The sequence below is a fragment of the Simochromis diagramma genome, unplaced genomic scaffold, assembly GCF_900408965.1.
Source record: "Simochromis diagramma unplaced genomic scaffold, fSimDia1.1 OVJJ01000209.1, whole genome shotgun sequence".
In the NCBI taxonomy this organism is placed as follows: Eukaryota; Metazoa; Chordata; class Actinopteri; order Cichliformes; family Cichlidae; genus Simochromis; species Simochromis diagramma.
The window spans coordinates 1-21585 of record NW_024387151.1 but is presented as its reverse complement, the minus strand read 5'-3'; the positions used below and the strand labels follow the sequence as shown (position 1 = coordinate 21585).

General features: G+C 39.3%; 1 protein-coding gene and 1 pseudogene across 1 annotated transcript; both read right to left on the bottom strand.

The window, feature by feature from the left end:
* Positions 1-9110: 9110 nt before the first annotated feature.
* Positions 9111-10207, bottom strand: LOC120743592. Its single transcript, XM_040047240.1, has 2 exons — positions 10092-10207; positions 9111-9869 (listed from the first exon to the last, which is right to left on the bottom strand). The coding sequence occupies exons 1-2, from the start codon at positions 10161-10163 to the stop codon at positions 9111-9113; spliced, it is 831 nt and encodes a 276-aa protein (XP_039903174.1). The 5' UTR covers positions 10164-10207.
* Positions 10208-14061: 3854 nt separating this feature from the next.
* LOC120743593 lies at positions 14062-18180 on the bottom strand (annotated as a pseudogene).
* Positions 18181-21585: the final 3405 nt, after the last annotated feature.

Sequence of the window (21585 nt, the reverse complement as noted above, 5' to 3'; positions counted from 1 at the left end):
GGCCCTGTTTACATGTGCAGGCGTCTTTTGGAAAACAGACTTTTCTATTTATTCTGTCCTGCTTACATGTTAACAGCACTTTAGTCCAAGACAATCCAATACAAAAAGCACATGGCCCAAAAATCAAAAGAATGATAATCAATGAAGTTTCAATGAAGCTCCAGAGGACGACCCGGAGGTCGGCAACACAATAGCCCATGATCAAATAGTTGTGGGGAGGCCTGTGGTGGCGAACTGCATACAAAGCGGTGACGTCGTCGGTGAGGCCATGGCAGAAAAGCCCCCAGTGGCTTGGCTACACACACTCTGCCAGGTGCATAGCATTGGCTTGGCAGGCGTCAGGCACGCTGAATGTCACGGCAGCATGAGAGCCACGAATAGTGGAGGTGCTGGCGACGGATTCGTAACTGAGACGAAGCCGAACCAGCAAGCGCGGGGACTGCTGGTGGGGACGAAGCAGAAACGGCAGGCGTGCAGTCCACTGGCTTGGATCGTCTCCTTGGCTCGGACCAGATAGCAGATCAGCGCCGAAGCCGACGGGATCTCCAGCAGTTTGGGATTGCCGTGAAGAATCACCTCCATGGTGTTTACTCCCACCAGCTTTGTCCACACATCCGAGGTGCCAGAGATGTATGCTCACAGGTTCCAGAGACGGTGACACCCTCCTCACGAACAGCATCCACTGGGTCCATCTTGCGTCAGATCGTTCTGTCACGGCAGGGTGTGCCTGTGCTTTTTTGATACAGGACCCAAAAGCAGATGATGACAGAGGAGTTGCAGGTTTCAGCAAAAAACGAGCCTTTATTTGGGTTGAGGGCTGAACCAAAAATGAAAACTATGAAAAAACTATGAGAACTGTGACAACGGTGACAATTGTGGTGGGCATAACAGACGACCTGTCAATGACATTGGCAGGGCTCGTGGGATGAGCCGTGTGGAATTTAATGAGGACCCAAGATGCAGGCAGCTGAGATGCAGGGGAGTTTTTTAGAGAAGGTGGAGGTACAAACAGAAACGGCAGAGGAGTGGAGGAAACTAAACAAAACCTAAACTGGAAAAAACTAAGAAAACAAACCTGAAGCGCTAACGAACACGGAGAAGTGGGAGCAGGCAGGCACAGAACAAAACCCTAACAAATGGAAACCTTAACAAAAGATATAACAGAATAAACAAAGAACATAGAATAATAAATACACACAAAACACAGAGTCGTCAGACTCAGGACCATGACAGACATACAGAAAACCACCGACTTAAATACATACGGCGGACGAAAGCGAAAGCATTTGCCAAGAATGTTTTCATTAATCAAGTGTATGAAAAAAATACACACAGGTCCTTTTCTGTCACCATGGGTACCTACGCCTCCTCCATTGCCCCTGTTACCTCTGGTGTCCCCCAGGGGTCTGTGCTGGGTCCCATGCTGTTCTCTTTATACTTGTTACCCTTGGGCCGAATCTTTGATAAATACAATATTTCCACTTTTATGCGGATGACATTCAAATCTATTTTGAACTAGCTGAGGATGTCATGTTGTCGTTGCAACATTTCTCCGATTGTATGAATGAAGTTAAAATCTGGCTACTGAGCAATTCCCTCATTCTAAATGATAAGAAGACTGAAATTGTAATCTTTGATACTCCCTTCTCTCGGGCTGAACTAATTGGTATTTTTGGGCCCTTTGCTGACTCCCTTTATGACACTGTGAGGAACCTGGGTGTTGTCTTGGACAGTTCCTTCAAGTTGGACAAACACGTGTCTCTGTAGTTAAATCGAGTTTCAATCAACTACGTCTAATCTCTAAGGCCAAGCCCTACTTACCACGTAAGACCTGGAGAAACTTATCCATGCCTTTGTTACATCAAGATTAGATTACTGTAATTCCCTTTACACTGGTCTCCATTCTGCCGTTGTTCACAAACTGCAGCTCGTTCAAAATGCGGCTGCGCGTCTTTTAACTGGAACTGGCAGGTTTGAGTCTATTACTCCAGTTCTTTCCGACCTGCACTGGCTCCCTATTAAACTTTGTATTGATTTTAAAATCTTATTGCTCACTTTTAAAATCATAAATAGCACTGCGCCCAGCTATCTTACGGATCTCCTCAGCTTTTATACCCCTGGGAGAGCGCTTAGATCAGCAGGCCAAATGCTCCTGGTGCGACCTAGATCTCGGCTCAAGACCAGAGGTGACCGCGCATTCGCTGCTGTCACACCCTACCTCTGGAATAACCTCCCTCTAGCTATTCGGGCGTCTGATTCAATTCAATCTTTTAAATCTCGATTAAAAACTTATTTGTTTAGCCTTGCCCCGCCTCCTAGAGCCCGCATTTTTGGTGTACTGTAAGTTATCTTTTTCGCTTTATTAATATTTATAATGTTTTAACCCTTCAGCCTTTTGGGTTGTGCCTACTACGCCTGGTGTATTATTGGTTAGTTATGTCACCCGCCTGTTAGTATTTTATTTGTATTTTGTTTGTTTTGTATTTTTATTGCTCTAACTCGTTCTGTGAAGCACTTTGGCATACCTGTGTTTTTTTAAATGTGCTATATAAATAAAATTGTATTGTATTGGATTGTATACAGGAGGTGATATGGGGAAGTGGGAACAAGTGGGGAAACAGCTGACTGACATTAACATAATGACGGGACAGGAGAAGTGAACCTAATCCAACGAACAAAGAAATCCACTGCAAATGTAATAACCTTCCAAATAAAGCTGAGCTCTGTGTATTGCTGAATTCTAAATTTCAGTGCTAGACTAAAAATAATCAAATAAATGTATTGTTTTGCAGATACAAAATATCATTTGAACTCTTTTCAATTCCACTGACTGCAATCTGTCTGCGTGTATAACGGAAATCTAACAAAACTGTAAAAATCTATTTGAGTTCATCTGAAATCATACAGATTAACTGTATGATTTCAGATTAACTCAAAAAATGTAAAAATTAAACATAATTTATGGACACCGTTTGATTTCTTTGCATGTAGCTATATTAACATTTATACATTTAATAAATCATGAAATTAATACGCGCATGTTCTCGTAACAATGCAACTAACTGTTTGCTCTTCATTCAGTGAAGTGAGCATCACACGCTGCTCATATAAAACATATTCTGACAAACAGCCGCACAGCTGAGGAGCCTTTTTTTTAAGAAACTTGAAGGATAACTTCCCAAAGTCTGACCTGCATCGGACCATCCGCTCAGTGTCCGTGGTTACCATGGTTACTGCAGAAGCTGCTATGAATTAAACAGTTGTCCCTGAGATAACTTACCGGAGACATGAATGTTTGTTTTTCCTTTACAAAAGAATTGGATGACTTGGATAACTTATAGGAGTATCAGACTCCACGTGCCATGTCCTCGGAAATCTGGACTCGTGTGGATTTTTCAAGGACAAACTGGTAAGAGTCGCACACCACTATACTGAAATAAAGAAGCTATTACTGAAATACACGAGCTATATTATAAACTATGATATAAAACTTAAGGTTTAGTTATAAAGGACACCTTCCTACCTTTAGTCTTATTCATGAGCAGTATCAGTTGTCTTCTAACATCCAAGAGTCTGCACGATGTGTTTCATAGGTCCTAACTAGAGATGGACGGTCCGATACTGACCTCAATTACTGGATCGGATATCGGAGAGAAATAAAAAATGTAATCCGATCCATTAAATATCAAAAAAGCACCTCACAAAACTTGCGACCTGGCGTAACTCGGCTCATAACCGTAGCACGTCGGAGCAGTATGCATCAAGTGATAGAGTGGCTGTGGCGTGCGGGACCTGTCGGTGGTCTGGTTGAGCATTTGGAGCCTCGCCACCAAACCGGCATTTCATCTCCAAGAAAGTGATCCCAGAGACAAGTAAAGCAAGTGTGTAAGTTCATCTCTGAATGTTGTAAAGCATTCCAAGCGTTAAGCTTAACAACCGATATAGGGAGCGACTGCCTCTTCTCTCCCCCTCCCTCTCCTGCTGCTACTTCAATCATGAAACTGATCAATGATCAGCTGATCGGCTTTTCTGTCGCGAGTCCATCTCTCTTGTTTGTTTGTGCCAGAAAGAGGAAACAAGCGGCTGAACAACAGCAGCATGTTTAAGCTTGATAATCTGTTGTTAGAATTTATTTAATATTACTTTCTACACCAGGATCTTTTTCTACGTAGCTGACGGCTGGTAACTGTGCAGGGGCGGATCTAGCAAAGTTTAACCAGGGGGCCGATAGGGCATGAACAGGGAAAAGGGGGCACAAAGATATACTTTCTTTCTTATTCTCTTTTAAAAATGTCTGGCTTTTAATAACTAATTATCTGAATATTACACCCAAAATTTTTATCTGATGTAAAAAGTATAGAAGACCATTACTGTATATAGTAACTGTTAAGTCTAATATACCCTTGTAAGCTATAGTACTTTTTCCTTTGGGAAGGTACCATCTTTGCATTCTGCAGTTCTGTTGAAGAAAGATGTTGAATCTATTTAAATATTGTAGAAAAATAATTGATTTCTGTGCATTTTTTTCACACTGCATCAAATTAAAGTTGATTACGTCGATTAAGCATCATGAGGTGGGGGGTGGTTCCCTTTTTTATTTATTTTTTGCTGGGAGTTTGCAACCCTATTAGTTAGGTTGCTTACTCTTTTAAATACCAGAATAGGGAGGATGGAGTAGGTTTAAGTTTATTAGATTCATCAGTTTTGCTGAACTATGGAATATTTTGGGTGCAGTGTATTTTTTGCTTACAGGTATAACAGAATAGCATTAGTGTTTTTTTTTAAACTTGAGTTTTGGACCCATACAAAATGCAGCAAGATATTAAAAAAAACAGTTTTATTGATTATAAAACACACTATATTGGATTCATATCGGTATCTGCCGATATCCAAATTTATAATATCGGTATCGGACATAAAAAGTGGTATTGTGCCATCTCTAGTCCTACATGAGGATCCCAGAACCAAAAAATAACCCAACGGGTTAAAAAGATTGCCATCATTAATGCAGATGTATGTATATGATTGTGGACTTGTATAAAAAATGTATATGCCATATTTGTCTGTGAAGGTTCTCAGTAACTCCAGGTCATCGTAGTCAAAGGAGCTTGCAAAGAAAGCAATCTGGACGTCTTTAAGCTGCTTGAAGACGTTTCACCTCTCATCCTAGAAGCTTCTTCAGTCTAAGGTCAAATGGCGGAGAGTCCCAGATTTAAACCCAGTTGGAGTATCCCCCCAAAGAGGGACAAAAGGACCCCCTGATGATCCTCTAATCACGGTGTGCAAACGGGTGTGGGTCCCAATCCGCAGGTTTCAGGTGAGCTCATTGTGAAACCTGGCACCACCTTATCATTGCAATTTCCTGAGGTCAGATGGCCCAGGATGTGAGTGGGCATTAAGGCGTCTGGGGAAGGAACTCAAACCTGGATTATAGATGGCAGACAGTTTGGTGTCGTAAACCACCCTCTGTTCAAAGATGTTCGCTCACAGTGAACGTAAATGGCTTCTTTCACTCCTCTTTCAAACCATCTGTCCTCTCTGTCCAAAATGTGAACATTGGCATCCCATTTCACCGAAACAATAACGCAGTGCACAGTGTGACGTCAAAAAAGGCGCACACATTTGACGCTGCGCTTGTCTGGAGGAACGGAGTTTTCGAAAATCTCCACCCTGGCAGGAGTTTTAAAAATCTCAGTTTTCAGTGACCAAAAACGCCGTTTACGTGTGGACGAAAGGTGCAAAAATGGGTCTTCAAAAATACCCGGGTACATGTGGATGTGTGGACAAAGCCTAAGGCTACGTCCACACTAATTTTTCTCTCCGTTTTGGCCTCCCATCCACACTGAGATGGCGTTTTCACAGATGGAAAACACAGCGTTTTGAAAACACATACATTTCAAAAGGATGCTTTCCGTGGCAGTGTGGACAGCGAAAATGGAGACTTTCTAAAACGATGAAACATGATGCAGTCATGTGATCAATAAAACTAAGGCTACGTTCACACTGCAGGCAAAGCGCATCAAATCCGATTTTTTTGACCCTATGCCACCCATATCCGATCATGGTATGACAGTGTGAACGGCACAAATCCGATATTTTCAAATCCGATCTGGGTCACTTTCGTATGTGGTACTGAATCCAATACATATCTGATGTTTTAGAAAGCGACTGCTGTTTGAACGGTCATGTCGCATTAAATCCGTCTTTTACGTCCACTGACACAAGACAGACGCCAATTATCAGCGCCGGGGAAGCGCCCGAGAAGACATCGTGAACGCTTCCTGGCCATCCGTGTAGATGTTAGTGAAACTGTTGGGACGACAACGTGAACATTTTATTGTACTGCTAATCTGCAGATTCTGACAGAAATCTGCAACTATCCTTTGAAGCCCGCTCCTCTCTAAAACAGCAATAAGGATCATTATTAGGTTATCTACATTATTATGTAAATAACAAAATAACTAAAGCAAAATTTGGGAAACGTAAAGTCCGAAGTCTTTCTATTAAGGGCCATCAGTCAAAACAATATTGTTTGCTTTGGGTCTAAACAGAGCGCGTTGTGTATGACATCTTCTTTTGCGCATGCGGGCCGCATCGAGCGTTCACACTAGAGAGCGTTTGCTGTCGCATTTTATTGTAGTGTGAACAAGCAGACAAAAAAAATTGGATTTGATCAAAAAATCGGAATTGAGCATTAAGACCTGCAGTGTGAACGTAGCCTAAGATAGCGGAGGGCATTATACAGCAGTTGTTTTGTTTGCTCTCCAATTTTGACAGCCTATTAAAGATTAATATCAGTCTGTACATGCTCCAGATAGCTTTTCTTCAAATTCTTTAACTTTCACTCGCTTTTGCAACTTTGTACTTTTGTGTTACTTGCAGCAACAACTGTAACCTCATTGTTATTCCATTTAAAAAACTTGGTGCTTTTCCTCAACATTTTGCTGCGACGTTTCAAAGAGCCGGAAAGTAAATAAGCGGCAGACAGAAATGAGGCAGGTCAAATCATTTTGGGTTTCACATATGAGCAGTACTGGAACGTAGCGTTTTCGGCTGTTTCAATGTGGACGCACAACTCTGTGAAAACGACTGAAACGCTACTGTGGACGCGGAGCGTTTTCACACATGAAAACGCCTTTCAAATCTATCCGGGCTACTATTAAAAACCAAAACAAACAAACAAACAAATAAAAAAACCATTAAAAGTCACAAAAACCTACAAGGGCACTTAACACCACACGCAGTCAAACAAAATACACAAAAAAGTATTAAACAGAAAAAAAAGTATACAATCCTAGTAATTTGCACCCCCACAGGTGAACTGCTGCCTGAGCCAAATGTAGTTGTTGTGATATTTGATCCCAGCGCACTCCAAAGAGGATGTAGAATAGTTCTGTGGCGACTGAAACAAGTCAAACATCGCTGTAAACACCATCAAAACGCACGGGCAGGGGATCACGAAAGCCCGACTACTTGGGCAGAACAATTATAAACCATCTCACAAAATAAAACTGTAGACAGGACAAGATAGCAGTTCCTTAAAGGATGGGCCCAAAACAGCGGCTGCTGCAGGCGTTTCCCTCATCCTGACACATATCTTTATATTTTGCTGGGCAAATTTGGTTACCAGGAACAGTAATTTCTGACAAATGTGCAATCATACAGGTGTGGTGAAAAGTTTAGATTCACTCCTTATGGGTATGAGTGTTATGGGAATTTGGGTTTAATGATTTAGCTGAACTGTTTTTTTGTTTTTTTTACCTGAATGGTATGGTTGTACAGTATTGTATCTTTAATGACTTTAAGAAGCAAGAATTGGGTGCACACGTTTTTAATTTACTGAGGAGAACAAACGGCTATATGGCAGCTGTGTCACTGACAACTGACAATCTAAATGTTCTTGCTTAACAATGACTGTAAAAAATCAACATTGATCAGAAACTTTTATTCCTCATTTATGCAAACAGATTGAAAATTGGAATTATTTCAAATATACAGTTATGTTGTTTAAAAATGTTCAGTATAAATGAGTTTTAGCTTCAGCCTAAACTGAAAATGTATACACAATCTGAAGACAAATAAAACAAAGCTCAAAATCAAGATCTTTTTTAAAATTTTTTATTATTTCAATTCAATTCAATTCAATTCAATGTTATTTATATACCGCCAAATAACAACAAAAGTCGCCTCAAGGCGCTTCAGAGAAAAACCCAACAATCATATGACCCCCTATGAGCAAGCACTTTGGCGACAGTGGGAAGGAAAAACTCCCTTTTAATAGGAAGAAACCTCCGGCAGAACCAGGCTCAGGGAGGGGCGGCCATCTGCTGCGACCGGTTGGTAATTTGTTGGTATTTGTTGGTAATAATTTCATGTGGTCTTTAGTGAACAGTTCCACAAGTTCTTGTTACTCTTCTGGGCTTTTAAATAAAGTGAGTAATCTTCTTTGTAACGCCACCATGTGTCAGCTAAACTTTAGCGTACACATGAAAACATCCTAGAGAAGATATTTGGTCTCTTCAATGGTGCATTTCTTATGAAACTTTTGACAATCTCTTGTCAACATTTCGGTGGCCAATTTTCATTAACTGCATGACAGTGTTTGGATATTTCCACTTTTCCTTGAGTTCATTATATACTGCCACGCTGACCTCTTCAATGTCCTCCAAGGAGATTTTAAGCTTTTGGGACACAATTTTATCCCAGACTTTTTGGGCAAGCCTCTGTTTAATGGCTTCATCAGCCCCTAGAGGCAATTTCCCTGCTTCATTTGTATTGCTCATTGCGTGCATAACCAGAATCTCTGGCAAAGCGTTCCACAAGTTCTCTGTACTCGTCTCGGTTTTTAGATAAAGTGAGTATTCTTTTGGGTAATGCCAGCAGATGTCTGGTGAATGTTGGGACAGTAATATCATCCTCAAGCTCTTCCTTCAGACTTGAAATCAAATGTTTTTCCTTGCACTTATGCACTTTACAAAGATTGGTGAAAATGGCTTTCGCCATACTGGGCAGCCTCTTTGGACATAGATCCAAATGTTTTCCCTCAATTTCAGGCCAGATTTTCTCCATCAGACGATTAACAGTTGGGAATCCTTGTGGAGTCTTTGTGTTTAGCGGAGACTTTCTCTAAGGCCCGTGAAAACTACCAACTGAGTAAGTGCATAAACAAACATTTTTTCTGCAGACACATCATCAGATGCCAGACTGATGACAGAAGAAGAATCAACTTCTGACTCATGTACAGCTGGAATCACAGGCTTTTCCACGGGACAAGCTTCTATTTTGTCCCAGTGTTTTGTATCAGCTGTGGGCATACAGCTTTTCTTTGGTTCTGCTGTGGCTTGGGATTGTGTGTCCACATGCTGAAGACATTTGCCGGCCTCTGTCTTCAGTTCTGCAGCATCTGTTTTTTCATTATCACTGCAGTTGTCTACAGATATTTCTTTCAGGATGCTGTCTTTTCCTCCTTTTGCCTCCGTTTCCTTGCATTTATCAACGTCTGACTCATATGCAGCTGGCATTGCAGGCTTTTTCATGGGACAAGCTTCTATTTTGTCCCAGTGTTTTGTATCAGCTGTGGGCTTTTTCTTCATACAGCTTTTCTTTGGTTCTGCTGTGGCTTGGGATTGTGTGTCCACATGCTGAAGACTTGCACTGGCCTCTGTCTCCAGTTCCGGAGTTTCTGTTTTTTTATTATCACCACAGTTGTCTACAGATATTTCTGTTACCATGTCTTCCTTTGCTGGTTTTACCCCTGTTTTCTCATGGGAATCAGCATCCACTGACTCAAGACACTCCTCTGTCTGTGTGGACACCGGAGCTCCCTTCTCCATGGTTGTCTCTGTTGCATCCACTAACATGGAGCAAAGTTTCAACATGTCCTGTAACAAAGTGGAAGGCAGCTTAGAGTTGCAGTACTCTGGGTTTGACTGCAGAGATCTCCACTGTGGTACAATTGTACCAAAAAAGTAGTCGCTTAAGCACTTCCATGTTTCCACTGAGGAGTAACTGTGTGGAGTTGTCATGTTGAAGGTTGGATTTCTACTTCTTTGACTCTGAATGTGAGAAGTGGAAACAAATTGCTGGGGGGTTGATGTTGTGGCAGGTATGTCTGCTCTTTGTGAACTAAATGTGTTTAAATGTTGCTCGCTGTTCTGATGCATGAATGCGCTCTGAACTAAATCGCAGGTGATTATGGAGTTCTGGAGTTCTATTTATAGGCTCGTCCTGTAGGCCCCGCCCACTGCCTTTGCTAATTGCCAAGCCCCGCCCACATCGAATGACTCTTGCCTAGCAACCGCTAGACGATAGTAGCACGGATGGGCGCAGCCAATGTGACGTCATCCAGTGTTCTTTGATCAAAGAGAAGTAAGTGTTGGCTTTCTTGCCGCTCAGCAATTGATAACAAAGAACCTTGAAATGTGTTTTTAGCTAAACTTTGACACAGCTGCAGGACATTAATAATAATGAGAAGCTACTTAATAATATATATATACATGTATATAATATATACAGGTATATATATATTATATATATATATATATATATATATATAATATATATATATATACATATATATATATTATATATTAAGTAGCTTTCTCATTATTATTAATGTCCTGCAATAAATAGATAAATACAAAAAGGGTTTTAAAAGTGTGTAAGAGCCAAAGGAATGTTTATGTTTGTGTTTATTTATTGTGGTGGTTACAGGTGTTTAGATTTTCCTGCACCTCAGGTGATCGCGTGTTATTTACGTGACACAGGCGTACTCGTCAGGGAGGAGGTGGCTCTGATCGGGTGTTCACCCACTATTTTCACAACAGTGATGTGTATATATGTGTGTTGTGGGTGCACAAGTATGCATATATGTCTGTAAATTGTATATCTTTTGACGTATTACTGGGGTTAAATAAATAAAAATTACATGCATTATGTAATGTAATTGTATTGAATTTCTGAGGGAAGAAAAAGTGTTGACTATTAATTACTAAATAGTGGAAAGGGGGTGGGATTAAATAAGCTTATGCTTCTTCCTAGCCCTTTTGAACATGTAAGTTCCTTATAAATATTGTTGCTTTGTTTTCCTTTTGTTTATTTGTCTCTTTTTTCCCTGTTGTTTTTATTTAAACATGTTTAAAATAAAGATTCAATACAAATACAAATGCTCACAAACGATGTAAGTTAATACATGCGCTATTTGTTTTTGATTGAAAGCAAATGTTTATTGTTTAAGTTTTAAATAAATACGTGAAACACAAGTGGGACTTAGTATGGCTTATTGGAGACGCGTCACAGTACAGAAACAAACTCAGCCGGCAGCGGCTTTATTTGTGGATAGAAGTCGCAACAATGGGTTAAGATATTTTCAAGATTTAAATTTGATTGCAGGCCGGCGTCCGTGCGTCTGTGATGTCTGGGCGGGCGATGCTTGGACCGACGCGGGACAGCAGCTCCTCAAACTGGGCGAGGGACAGACGGTGGTACCGCTGAAAGTGGCCGTCAGCCAGACGCATCTCCTGGAGCAAGTGGTGAAACTCACCAAACTGCTCACACTCGTGGAGGACCTGATGGACCCAGGTACGGTCAGGACGTCCTTTACGCCGCTGCTCTGCTCTCCACAGTAAATAGAGAAGGGAGACTCTCTCTTCAAACGCTAGATCGACAGCTGCCATCTTGCAAACATACCGTCTGGCACTACTTCCTCCCACATTTCTGGTTCACGCACGTGAAATTGCATATTTTAAAGTGTGACCAGTTCGCTTTGAACGCGCTTCAAGGTGCGAATGTGCAAGCGACCAGCTAGGGGCGTGTGGCGCTTTTTGGTCGCTTCTATTGCGTCCGGTGTGAACACACCGTTAGTTTCTTTTAAATTGTGAACAATAGATTTCTGGTAAAGAATTAAAAGAAGACAAAATTGTAAAAGCCCTTTCATGCTAACTTAGAAGAAACTTGGAGCCTAAATAATATTTCGGGGCAGGGGGGGATTGGTATGAAGGTTATATTTTTCACTTTCTGGAGAAAAATTACTGACACAACTTCGGACCATCTGCTCAAGCCCAACAATAACAAGCATTGCCCTGGTGATTGAGGATCAGATTGTCCTCAATGACGTCTGTGATTTCCCTAATGCAGTTGCACTTTTGCTTGGACTCATCTATGCACTTAACCTGGACTATCTAAAGGACTTAAGGTACACTTTTGAAGTAATTCAAAAGGTGTTCGTGGGTCTTGTTACTCAGTGCTCTGCCTGGGGTTCATGCTTTAAAGAATAATTTGCTGAAACAGTGGGCAGAAAAGTGTTCGTGATAACAAAATCTGTTCTCATGCTGGTTTTTTTAAGTAACCCAGTGCTATGATTTGACCATGATTTGGTCAATAAAGTCATCTTAAAAGTCACTGCATACACTTCAGTAATTATTTAATTTATTTCTTTTTATATTCATACTAGAAAAAAAAGCAATATCTGACTAATATTTCATATTATCAGTTCCATTGATATCGTACAGATAAAAATATTGGTAACAGCATTGTTGTTTCTGTGGGTATGTTCTTGGTATCTTAGCAGTTCTTGTCATTACCGCTTGATTATAGTACACCTGAACTATCCAGTGCTGGCTCTGCACTTAGGATGTATCATGATTTAATAGTTAGTTAGTTTTTACTTTCATGTGCTATGAAACAAGTGTGTGTTTCACTTTACATGTTTGAACCTTAGGGGTGACACAGGACTTTGTATTGCTAGAAAAACTTTTTAATTGTGGAGCCCTTTGCTGTCAACTATTTTAATGTTTGATATTGGCAGACCTTAAAGAGATCATAGTTTTGTTTTATGTATGGTAATGTTCAAAGTCGTTGGCCCCCTCCACAATCTTTATATTTTGCTGGGCAAATTTGGTTACCAGGAACAGTAATTTCTTGACAAATGTGCAATCATACAGGTGTGGTGAAAAGTTTAGATTCACTCCTTATGGGTATGAGTGTTATGGGAATTTGGGTTTTAATGATTTAGCTGAACTGTTTTTTGTTTTTTTTACCTGAATGGTATGTTGCTACAGTATTGTATCTTACTGACTTTAAGAAGCAAGAATTGGGTGCACACGTTTTTAATTTACTGAGCAGAACAACCGGCTATATGGCAGCTGTGTCACTGACAAACTGACAATCTAAATGTTCTTGCTTAACAATGACTGTAAAAAATCAACATTGATCAGCAAACTTTTATCCTCATTTATGCAAAACAGATTGAAAATTGGAAACTATTTCAAATATACAGTATTGTTGTTTAAAATGTTCAGTATAAATGAGTTTTTTTAGCTTCAGCCTAAACTGAAATGTATACACAATCTGAAGACAAATAAAACAAAGCTCAAAATCAAGATCTTTTTTTTTTATTATTATTTCAATTCAATTCAATTCAATTCAATTCAATTTTATTTATATAGCACCAAATAACAACAAAAGTCGCCTCAAGGCGCTTCAGAGAAAAACCCAACAATCATATGATCCCCCTATGAGCAAGCACTTTGGCGACAGTGGGAAGGAAAAAAACTCCCTTTTAACAGGAAGAAGAAACCTCCGGCAGAACCAGGCTCAGGGAGGGGCGGCCATCTGCTGCGATCCGGTTGGTAATTTGTTGGTATTTGTTGGTAATAATTTCATGTGGTATGTTTATGTTTATGTTTAAATATGGTAAAAATGCTAATAATAGTTGTATAATTATAATATATAACAGTAATGTGAAATTGGAAAAAGAGTGACATTCTCCCATCATCTGCCCAGGGATTTGTAAAAGGCACTTTTTGCTAAATAATTGTAAATTTCAGGTTCGTTATCCACATATTTGGTGCTGCCTCTCTTTGATCTATGAAGCCAGTAAAATGGCACAAATCTGAGTGTATAATAGCTAAGGGAGGGTGGCAGTTTTTTCTTTGTATCTTATTAGGCCATCCCCCCTGACTAACTTTTCCTCCAGTCAATAAACGGTAATGATATTTTTTTACTATTCTGAGAGCACAAAACATCAGAGCACCGTGTTTCTCACTTTCATCATTGCTAATTTTATTTACCCCAATTGGTCCTGATCGTTGATTTATTCAGTTTGGTGATGATGTTGTCCTCCACACCAGAGAACTGAAACACACAGCTGTAACTCGTCCAGTCTTCAGATGGCACTGATGAAGCGTTCATGTTAACACTTAACTGGAAGGTCCCGTCATGGTGTGGAGAATCTCTCCTTTCTCCACATGGTCTTGGATCTCCACTCCATCCTTCCTCCAGAACATCATGGCTGTATTAGGATAGAAACCTGTAGCGTGGGCAGGTGACTAGAGCGAAGGGAGTCTTCTGGAGGAGAGACACTGTGGGAACCACTGCAGAGAAAGATGTATTTAAAAAAGACTTAATACATCTTTGTAAATGGATAATGCTCCACAATTTGATTTGAAGTTTGTGAATCTTATAACTCAAGGAGGAAGCCACTAAGGATTTTGAAATTCATACCATAGTTGCACTTCCTAAAAATAATTTTTTGAAGGAAAAAGATAAATCATGTTAAATCATGAATTACCTATGTGATATCTATCAGTTTGGAAAGCTTTAAAAGCCTCTTTTGTCCCTTGCTCCCCGGGTCCTAGACATGTCTTTGTGTTTTGCCTCCCGTTTCTGTTTCCATGTTCCCATGTCTGTTCCTCCCCCCGGGTCCCAGTGTTAATCCGTGCATCTAGTCTGAATTCTTAGTTTTGTTTCCCATTTTATTTTGACAGTCTCGTGTCCCCATATTCATTTTGTTCAGTTTTGCTTCCTCCTGTGTCATGTCTATTCATCCCAGTGTGTTTTCCACTTCCCTCATCACCCTCGTCATCTATGTGTATAGATTGTGTGAGTTTCCCCTGTGTTCATCGTCAGATCATCTGCAATCCTTCCCTGTGTCTCCATGCTCCCTTGCACTCCAGGTTTCTGATTGTTTAACTTCCCAGTTTACGTTTTCATGTTTTTTAGCACCCAAAATAAAGGGTGAACATTTTGTTAAAAGGTCTAGTTACTCTTTTAGTGTCTGCATTTGGGTCCTTATAAGCCACACGGTCTGCAGCCTCAGACCGTGACAGGTGGTTATGAAAGAAAAGAACTCCAGAACAACATCTAAAGAACTGCAGGCCTCTCTTGCTTCAGTTAATGTCAGTTTCATGATTTAACAATAACAAAGAAAAAATGGCATCCACTCAAAAGTCCCAAGGCAAAAGCCACTGTTTAAAATCAGCCTAAATGTTTTGCCATTTTCTCTTTAAAAAACAACTGTATTGTAATGAAGATAATCCAACATAAAGTGAACATTACTACATGCATTTGAAGACGATGTGATTCTACCTGTTCTCTGCAGGGAGAAGTTCCCACTGTCCACATACATCTTCAGCCACGTTGGACACATCTGAGTGAGGAAGTTTTCATTGTGTTTGAGTACAGACCTGTCAGTGTCCCAGGTCTGTTTGGTAATGAGAGCTTCTGGGTTCAGTGCAATCCATGTCAGTGTCTTCACATCAAATTCAAGAAAATCCTCTCCATTCCATCCTACTTTATCACACCTGTCACCTCACCAGTGTTTTCATCCCATCCACAGCCACTTATTATCTGTAAAATCTGGACACCTGAAGAAAGACAGAGAAACAAAAATTGCACTGAACTATCTGAATATTCTACATTATGTGGCACATGAAAAAGGAAACTGGGTCAACCCAGGACTGATCTGACAGACATCCTGCACTATAAACTCTAAGACGAAGAATTTAAGGTTAATAGTATTCAAGACATTCTTTTAATACACATATAAATTCAGCAAGTCTATTATTTTGTCATGTTTTTAAATCATATTGACGTTGTAAGGTTTGATGACTTAAGACTTTAAATATTTAACAATTTAATGATTAACAAAATAATTTTACATACATCAACTTTATTGAGGTATATTTATGATTTATAATGATGCAATATAATATATAATATAATGATGCAATACCAAATTCTATGTGCAATAACCCAAACTGTATATACATAAACACTATTTATTACATATTACTTTTTTTTAAAAACCGGCTTGTATATTTGTACATTTTATATATATTTTTTCCCTCTGTTAATACTGTCCATGTGTATAAGTGCTGCAGAACTGTGCCCCCACCCCCATTCTATTCTATTCTATTTAATCTAAAGAATAACATTTAATACTGCACCTCCACTTTGGTTGAACTGCTGCTTCAAACTAGAAATCTGGGTTCTGAAGAAGCTTGGCAGACTCACAAAACACTGCTGAGTGAACATCTCCAACATCTGAGCCTTTTTATCAAATATTGTCTTCATCCAGTCCTGTCTTGGTTCCAGTGTCTTGCTGTTTCTGTCACAGTATACTGTCTGAATGCCATCGATCACTATAACACCCATAAACTCTGAGATATTTGAGTCTTCATAGGATCCAGTGAAGAAACTATTTAGTGAGTGTTTTGCTGTGGAAAGAATATATCTCATATTAGTAAATAGTTAAATAGAACATATAATATTATCAGAAATGTTTCCTTTAGTATAATTCAGCAGATTCTTACAAAAACCTTAATTACAAGAGATCCAACTCTGTGAGTGTGATCAATTAAAAAATAGCCTTACATAAGAGAACATTAATCTTATTTATTTTCGATAATACATGGTGAAAAAACTGCGGTCCGACTAAAATGTGGAGGAGTAACAGCTCTACTCTGAGCCCCTCCCAAACTCCAAGCTCTATTTCTAAGGCTGAGCCAAACCAATCTTTCAAGAGACGTCATTTCCACTGCTTGTATTGGTGAATCTCATTCTTTGGTCACTATACCTAGAACTGTCCATGGGTGAGAGTAGAACCATAGATCGACCAGTTAATTAATAGCTTCACTTTCATGCTCAGGTCTCTCTTCTCCACAATAAATCTTCGTGTCTGTTGTCATTCGACAGTGTCTCTTCATTCTTGAAAAAAGACAGTGAGGCACTTGAATTCCTTCACTTTGAGCAGTAACTAGTTCTAGTTGAGTGGACATCTTTTTGCAATTTAGACCATGGTCTGAGACTTTGAGGTACCACTTCTTATCGCAGCTACTTCACATTTGACTGCAAGCCATGCCAGTGTGAGTTGCAGGTCATCGTCGATGAAACCAACTAACCACATCGTCTCCAAAAAGCAAAGACAAGATTCTGAGGCCAATCATCCAGACACGCTCTGTTCCTTTGGTTATACCTATAATTCCAGATTCTTTTCTCCAGGTATCAGACTCATCAATCAGTTTTGGACAGGCGGTAATGCTTTGCTTCTTGGGCCAACAATAACAACATATTTCATTTTACAAAAACTTGTATGTTTTCTTCACATAAGTGTTGTGAAATTTCTCATACATATTTTATAGAGGCTTGTTTGATTTAAAGATGGACTAAACACATACTTCTTTTACAGCCATTTTTCCAATAAAAATATTGCAAAAGAAGATGAACTATTTGACTTGTGAATATGTAAACTGGAAATAATACGAGATTAAATATGTGTCAGCAACTGAAAAACAAATTTAGAAAAATAATTTAAAAACTTATTCAGTTGTTAGAAAACTTTGTCAGTGTGCATCTGATATAAAACCTAGAACATTTATAACTTTGCAGATTTTATGATGTAAATATGTCAAAATATTTTTTTGTGGTTACAATAAAATTCAAAAGACAAACTAAAAACCATGAATGATAAAACATGGAATTCTATATTATTCTTATCGTTTCAGAAAAGATTAACTGTTTTAATCTGAAAATGAACCACCACAGAAGAAGAGAAGCCACAAACTAAGGTGAAAAGACCTTTTTAAAATGATTGAGTGTATTTAATTTAAATAATTATTAATAGCTCAGTTTCGTTCTGCTGCTATCTGCTAAAACATGTTCTTGCTTGCCTGCACCTGACCCGCATTGCGAGATACTACCTGTTTAACCCAGAGAATTTTTACTGCTCACTGGCACATTTTACTGTTTTTTACTAAGAACAATCTTATATTGCAAATTCATACGTAAAATATTTTATATAATTAATTATGATCTTACTTGCAGATGCTGTGTGACAGAGAAAAAGCAGAATCATTATCTTCATCATGTTTAGACCTCTTGAATCAAACTGAAGAAGTGAGAGACGAGTCAGGTGGTTTTACAGGTTTGTCAGTATGAAAGTATTTCCTGGTCTGTTACACATTCTAAGTATTTGAGGCATGTAAACTCCGACACCCTTCAGTTGAATTTTGACAAAACAATCTCTGAGCTTTAGTGCCACAAATATAAAACCTACTTTCAGCTCCATGGCTACAAGGGATCATCACTGCATCACAGCAGCTCTGCATGTTTGATTTGGCAGACTCCTCACACCAGATGCCTTCTTGACAGAACTATGAAAAGGGTTTGACTCGACAGCTGGAAACAATGCAGTGTCCTTTTACTTACTGAAGTTTTCTGCTTGTCTGGTGCTAAAGTCCAGAGCACATCATATTACACCAAATTTGACACACTTCACATGATGCAACACCTCATCTCTGTAAATCAATAATCAATAAAGTTATATTGATAATGGAACTGTAACTGCTAAATTCAACTGATTCTGTTCATAATTTTTATGCATAGAATTTCTAGGCTTAGCCAAGAAGATTAAGATTAAGGCTCTTGGACAGTCTCAGAATCTTATCTCTGCCTCAGATGATTTGGTTGATTTGGCTTCATCAGGCAGTGGCCTCGAGCTGGCACTGGAGAAGTTTGCAGCTGAGTGTGAAACGACAAGAATGAGAACTGGCACCTCCTAGTCTGAGGCCAAGGTCCTCAGCTGGAAAAAGGCTGGAGTGCCTACTACAAGTCAGGGATAAATTTTTGCCCATGTAGAGGAGTTTAGGTATCTCGGGACAGGGGAGCGGGAGATCAACAAACAGACTCGTGCCATGGCTGTAGCAATGTGGACAGTGTACCAGTCAGTTGTGATGAAGAGAGAGCTGAGCATAAAAGCAAAGCTCTCAATTTACCAGTTGATCTATGTCTCTACCCTCACCTATGGTCATGAAAGAATGAGATCCCGAAAACAATCTGTGAAGGGTGGCTGTCCTCACCCTTAGAGATAGGGTGAGGTGTTCGACCATTGGGAAGGGGCTCAGAGTACAGCTGCAGCTCATCCACATCGAAAGGAACCAGACTATTGTGTTATACTGTTGCTTCAGATTTTCGGTGTCTGCAACCACATTAGGCAGTTTAGATTAAAAAAAATAAGCTAGAAACCAATGTCATTTCCTGTGCTGAGAATGATCACTTCAATTATATGATTAGATTTGCCTCGGTAAAATTTGACAATGGTCACCATATCACACATCACCTCAGAATTTATTTTTTCATGTAAAACTCTTACACCATTAAAGAAACCCTATAATCCATTGATCCTTGGGTGAGAACACTTCAAAGGAAAAGGAAGAGCTAGCACAATGCACAACTGCAGGTCAGATCCTGAAATGGACTGGAGGCCAGTGTTAAGGAGGCCAGTATAGGTTTAATGGGATCACACTCTTTCTTGCCCAAAAAAAAGGTGAGCTGCTGGATTTTGAACAGCAACCCAACCGATCAAGTCCACACAGTTGAGGCTTGACAATTGGGCAGAATATAACAAGAATAAAACCAGCAAAATGGTCTGAAAGTATCACAAATCTCAGTGAGACAAAGTTTAAACCAATTGACAAAACAAGGTCCAGTATGTGTCCCTGCAAATTCAAAAAAGACTTCTTTGTTGAATTTAGCAAGTAGTATTCCAGTTTATGACAAATGACTGCACTTCAAAGGTGGAGGAGGGGTCAGATGTTGACTGTCGACATCGGAAACTGGATTTTAATACAGCTGTTAGGCCCAGACCTCTGCCTGTAGTTCGAGGGGAACTGGAAAACATACAGTCAAGAGGAAAAGTTCTCAGAATGGGGGTGAACTCTCCAGCACGAAGCCAAGTCTCTGTCAGAAACATAAAAATCCAATTCACTAGATGTGAAGGATTCATTTAACTGAAAAGTATTGTTTATTAGAGATCTAGCATTTATAAGAGTCAAACGAACAATTTTCTCCTCACAAACTGTTGTAGAGGTGCAGCTCAATGGGCAAATGTTCCCATCATTCACATCGCAACACCTGGTCTGTTCTATTTACTTTTTTTTATTTATACATTTGATAAGCATTCAAATATCTTAATGAATACAGAATATAGATCTAGCACAAAGCAAGAAAGCACGAGATAAAGCTAATCAAAAAGGTATTGGCTGAAGCAAATTAGTGTTATGCCAACCCTTTTAACAAAAGATAATTTAGGAAGCAGCTCATTTACAGGCCTTGAAGCAAAAGATAAAACAAAACAAACAAACAAACAAACAAAACAAAAAAAGTCCATCTTAGATGAGTAAGTACTTTAAATTAAATTTCATAACGATAATCCACCCAAAAAACCAAGAGTTTTAGTCTTATTATTATATTATTGCTCTTCTTCATTCTTGATTTATACATTTTTCTAATCTCTGGTTTTAAACATGTTTTAACCACCAGCAAGTTAGGTAAACCCGGATGAGCAGGAAAGGCAAGATGGATCCACTGAAGCCCCAGTGATCATTGGGTTGGAAAAATAATCCACCTGAATAGCAGAAAGAATTAAACCAACGGCCACATCTCAGGTAAGATTTAGCTCTCAAAGAAGACCTACACATCTCCCCCTTCATCTGAAAGATTAGATGACAGCAGGCAAGTGAACAAGTGTGCCGGTTTAAACACCAGTGATCGTAGAGGGGTTGAGGTTTGATCACCCACATTATGCTTTATTCAAGTTTTGTGGGATGACTTGATATCAAAAAGTGCTTGGTCGTCATATACCACAAGAGCAGACACACATTGGCAACAAACACAGAATAAAACAATAGCAACTGCTAAGTGAGTTTCAGTAATTACAACAATGAGAAACTACTTCTTAAGTATGTATGGTGTGCCACACTTGAGGCTGCAAGAACACATAATGCTTACAGTAAGTATCAGTATTGAGAGACAACCTGAATGTTAATGTGGGTTTGACTCAAAACATCAGACTTGTGTCCATCCTGACGAGCTCGCACAGAAGAACATGTGAAACACAAACAGTTGATACTGTGAGTCAGATCTGTGATGAAGAAACTCTCCTGTAAATATTCAAACTGGGAAGTAGTTATTAAATGAGAATATTTTAGTAAACTGCAGTACTGATATATGTATGTATGTAGATTGCTCAGCTACATTCTTGGTCACAGAAATATTTCACATGATTTGATCTGAAGATTTAAAGTTTAGTTCATCAAGTCTTTAACTTCATCTTTGTGACATAAATTATTCTGACATTTACACTTTTTAACCTGCACTGATGTTCTGAAAGAGACATTTTTAGTGTCTCCTATGTTGAGAAAGAAAGTTTAGTTTTTCTTGGGTTATTTTATCAATTCTGACTTTGAAGAAAACCAGGACGGGTCTCATCATGGGTCACGCAGGTTACAATAATCTGTCACCATGTTT

Excerpts from the sequence above, each read along its gene's own strand:
- LOC120743592 (XM_040047240.1), bottom strand. The coding sequence starts at position 10,163 with ATGCATCAGAACAGCGAGCAACATTTAAACACATTTAGTTCACAAAGA. Across the intron at positions 9,870-10,091 it reads ACATACCTGCCACAACATCA|CTTTGCTCCATGTTAGTGGA; the intron begins ACCCCCCAGCAA and ends GACATGTTGAAA.